This window comes from Austrofundulus limnaeus, unplaced genomic scaffold (assembly GCF_001266775.1).
Source record: "Austrofundulus limnaeus strain Quisiro unplaced genomic scaffold, Austrofundulus_limnaeus-1.0 Scaffold274, whole genome shotgun sequence".
Taxonomy (NCBI): domain Eukaryota; kingdom Metazoa; phylum Chordata; class Actinopteri; order Cyprinodontiformes; family Rivulidae; genus Austrofundulus; species Austrofundulus limnaeus.
Genome location: NW_013952676.1, coordinates 730,150 through 734,745, shown reverse-complemented (window position 1 = coordinate 734,745; position 4,596 = coordinate 730,150). Strand labels below are relative to the sequence as shown.

Below are 4,596 nucleotides of genomic sequence, written 5' to 3'. Positions count from 1 at the left end.
ACCAGGAGACGTGTGTCCCAGCAGGGACCAGGAGACGTGTGTCCCAGCAGAGACCAGGGGACATATGTCCCAGCAGGGACCAGGAGACGTGTGTCCCAGCAGAGACCAGGAGACGTGTGTCCCTGCAGGGACCAGGGGACATGTGTCCCAGCAGGGACCAGGAGACATGTGTCCCAGCAGGGACCAGGGGACATGTGTCCCAGCAGAGACCAGGAAACATGTGTCCCAGCAGGGACCAGTAGACATGTGTCCCAGCAGGGACCAGGGGACATGTGTCCCAGCAGGGACCAGGGGACATGTGTCCCAGCAGAGACCAGGAGACATGTGTCCCAGCAGGGACCAGGAGACGTGTCCCAGCAGGGTCCAGGGGACATGTGTCCCAGCAGGTCCTTCCTCAGGTTGAGTTGTTTTAATCTCAGTTAAACACTGAAGAAGAAAAACACGGTCACAGCTTTCAGCAGACTTTTCCTGAAAAAGGCTGAAACAGGAGTTTTCTGCAGAAAAGGATTAGGGCCACTGAAAAATAAAAAAAAGGAATTCTGACTTTAATCTCAGAATTCCTTTTTTTATTTTTCAGTGGCCCTAAACCTCATCTGGTTTGATACATTCCAGGCTGAAGTGTTTGGTGTTTTTATTCACACCATCTTTTATTTGGTTTTAAATGATTTGATTCCTTCTATAAAATCCGATTCTCTGTGATTTCATGTGATCTGTCAGCACTCAGAGCATGACTCTCAGCTACTGCCACACCAAACTCCACAAAAACAGGTTTCCAAACTTGTATTTATATTTATATTTATTTGCCCACTGATTACTGTCTGATAGTTTGAATCATGTCAGGTGTGTGTTCAGTCCAGTATGGTGTTTTAAGAACTGAACTCTGAGCAGAAAGGATTCAGCTTCAGCCACAAACACATCTGAGCTGAGAAATAAACATCTCATTGTTTAAGATGGAGCTGCTCTTAGCAGCGAGGCTGACTCCAAACATCATAGGCTCATGAACTATTTTGCTAACAGACAAACAAGCCAACATTTTACATTTACAGGATGTGCTTCACATCTAACTGCTACATTTCCTGATGGTTTTGACACAAATGACTCCTGTTAGCAGGAGAGTGAAGCAAAGCTCCCAGCATGCCTTTAGAAGGCGTCTCTTTGATGCACATCAAGGTGCTGATGACACCTAATGATCCTTGATCTGCAGCAGACTCCAGCAGAGGCCCGCCCCGTCTGTTAGGACCTCTTCCTCTGGCCCATTGATCCTATCAGGACTCATCAAAGACTCCCTGGGCTTTGATGGGGCCAGCAGGACTGGAGCAGCAGGCTCTGCCACTCCCTTCATCTGCTGGGGTGCGACATCTCGGAGCTAGATTTGAGTTTCTGGGAGCTGAAGGCCGTGAGGAGACGCAGCACAGCTGAGGATCAGCTGAAGATATCAGTTATCAGCTGAGGTTTGCTGCAGAAGTGGGTACTGATCATTTTTAGCCCTGCAGCAAAAAAAAAAAAAAAAAAAAAAAAAAACCCTACTGAAGTTTAGCTCTTTGTAAAATCGAAGTGATCCATTCAAGAACTTAACTGGATCATGAACCTATATGAACAGATTATACTGAAGTTTGCAGAAAATCTTCATTAAATGTACTTTTTCAGCTGAATAAGTTTTGCAGTGAGCTCACAAACACAAACCAACATAAAGTCGGTCTAATTACTGTGTTTTGTTTGAGCTGCATGCAGTTTGTGTCAACAACCAGGAAGCTGCTGCTTTTACACAAAACCCCCCAGAAACCCTGTACATATTCCAAACAACAATCAACTCTTACAGGAGCTGATTTATATCATGAAATAAAAGCTTTTAACAAACATAACGTGTAATCTGGAGAATGTGATTATCAACATTGAAACAAGATACCAGATATCTCAGTTAAAGTAAATAAAATGAATAAAAACAGTATTTACACATTTATTTTTACTCCTGTCCCACAACACTCATTTTCAGGTTATCAAAGTCCATTTCAGTCTAAATGTCTATGAAAATAGGTTTTTTATTTATTTATTTTTACCTTTATTGTACCAGGAGAAATATGAGGACTAATTTTGATTTTTATTAAATGAGACATTAATGTGTTCTGCATTATTTAAATATAATAAAATAGCTTTGCTTTCTTAAACCAAATGAAGTTACATGTTGATAAATGTTGAGGATTCTTTGCTGTGATGTGTACATGACCTGCTTAATGACCTCTGGTGGTTTATTTAGCATTAGGTATTCTGTTAAACAGTCAGAGCTGCATGGTAAACACTGAGAAACAAGCCGTCAAAGGGTTCATGTTGATTTCAAGTCACAGTTTGATTGGTTCTCTGAGAAGATCATGTTAGCAGAACCTGTGTGACATAATGAGAGCTCAGAGAGCTGCATCCTGACACCACCGTGAGTTTCCTTTAGTAATATTTGTTTAAAATAACCCACCTTCAGCTGGAACCAGGAAGAGCCTGAAGAGGTTACAGGGTTGAATCATTACGACATCAGTGGAAGTTTCTAGTTTTGCAGTCTCTCTGTTAGATCAGCTGAGAGGGATTGTTGTATTTTTTCCTGACAATATATAGTATATATAGTATTGTGAAGATACCTTGGTAGTGTCCTGATGCATCTCAGTAATCCAGGTAGAAAAAAAAATCAAAAAGAAAAAATAAGTAGGTCGTCTGGATGGGTTCTTCTTTAGTGAAACATTTCATCTCCTCCAAGAGATTTCCTCAAACTGTTCAGACTGAAGAAGTCTCTTGGAGGAGATGAAATGTTTCACTAAAGAAGAACCCATCCAGACGACCTACCTATTTTTTCTTTTTGATATCTTGGTAGGTTGTTGAACATGAAATAGGGTAGGCAAGAATAGGCTTGGCTTCAGCCTATCCCTTTTTTTTTTGGGTAAATTATGAGTTTGTTAATTGTTTCTGTTTTGTTTGTTGTTGTTGCTTTTTAATGTTTAATGTGAAAGATTTACCAAAAATAAAGTTATTGATTGATTGATTGTTTGTAGGTCTTACACTGAGGCCTGTGCTGACCGCTGTGCTGTTCTGTATGAACCTGACTGGAGTCAGAGACCAGAACAAAGTGTTGAGAATAATTCAAATGAGTCCAGTTATTATTCAAACATGCCATTTTTCAATGACACTTTTCTATGGATGGATGGATGGATGGATGGATGGATGGATGGATGAATGGATGGATGAATGGATGGATGGATGGATGGATGAATGGATGAATGGATGGATGGATGGATGGATGGATGGATGGATGGATGGATGGATGGAGGAATGGATGGGTGGGTGGGTGGATGGATGGATGGATGGGTGGATGGATGGATGGGTGGATGGATGGGTGGATGGATGGATAGATGGATGGATGGATGGATGGATGGATGGATGGATGGATGGATGGATGGATGGATGGATGAACATCATGGATTTATTTGTTGTGTTCATGCAGTAAGCTGATATCATTTCTTCCTTTTCTGAACTGACTTCAACCTCTGAAACACCAAACCGCTCCACTCTTCTGCTTCTGGAGTTCATTTGGACCTTCTTTAAAGTGCATGCATTGATTCCTCTAATATCGTCAGTTATTTTCTGTTTTTATTTTTCTCTCTTACAATTGTTGGAAAAAACTTTAGTTAGGGTTAAAGTTACAGGTTGGACTTTTAAACATTTCCAAACGCATCCTTTTCTTCATGTACTTGGACCAAAAGTATTCATGCAACACTAATAAAATATTTATTTCTTCTCTTTGTACCTCCAATAAGACCAAAGTAACCTTTGTTTGTGATATTGATCTGGCTCTGCAACAGTTATGAAAGACAGAAGTGAAGTGGACAGACAGCAGGGGCGTTGGGACCAAAATCTGCAAGGAACTAGGAATTGCAAACAGCAAGTCTAACCGGTACAGACTTTCCTGTTCCTGATCTCATCCTAATATTCCACTAACATTGGTTAATTCTAAGGTTTGGTTATATTTTACATCATTACAGTTTCATTTACACAGGGAATGATGTTTAACTGGTAGGTTCGGTCCAGGTTCTTGTCCTGATGTTAAAACCAACCATACAGAAGATCCAGGAGAGGAGGGGTGAAAACAACTCAGGTAAATACACTGGTGTTCTGCTCCTACACTGATCCCTTTATTTCATTTGAATACAAAAACCACAGTTCCTCTGTATTTGGAAATACTGTATCAGGCTACCCATCTTCCAGCTGCCAGTGAGACAACATGAGTGACCAAAAAATAAGACACAGTCATCGACCCTGGTTGGTCATTTTAAATGTTGTTGCTTAAAATTCACAACGCATAAATAATTTTTGTCTGTAAATAAATAAAAACAAACTGTTCTTCATATTGATTTTAAATAGTTTGTGTGAATAAATGGGATTTTTTACTTTAAGATGACGTAATTCTCAGTAATGCTAAAAACTCGCGTGGATTTGACATAATCTCGCGAGATCTTGAAGCAGCGTGAGCACTGCAGCACATCTCAAACAGCCTGTTAGCTTTAGCATTAGTCCCGACGCTATCACCATATACAGCGGGTAAAATAAGTATCGAACACG

The 4,596-nt window shown here is 40.6% G+C and overlaps 1 protein-coding gene across 1 annotated transcript in view; it reads left to right on the top strand.

Moving 5' to 3' along the window:
• The window catches only part of LOC106526385 (proline-rich protein 9-like), a 2,281-nt gene extending 1,755 nt beyond the window's left edge, over positions 1-526 (top strand). The window contains exon 2 of the mRNA XM_014020982.1: positions 6-526. Coding sequence (XP_013876436.1) covers positions 6-403 — 398 coding nt within the window. The 3' untranslated portion in view covers positions 404-526. The remainder of the gene's footprint in view (positions 1-5) is intronic.
• Positions 527-4,596: the final 4,070 nt, after the last annotated feature.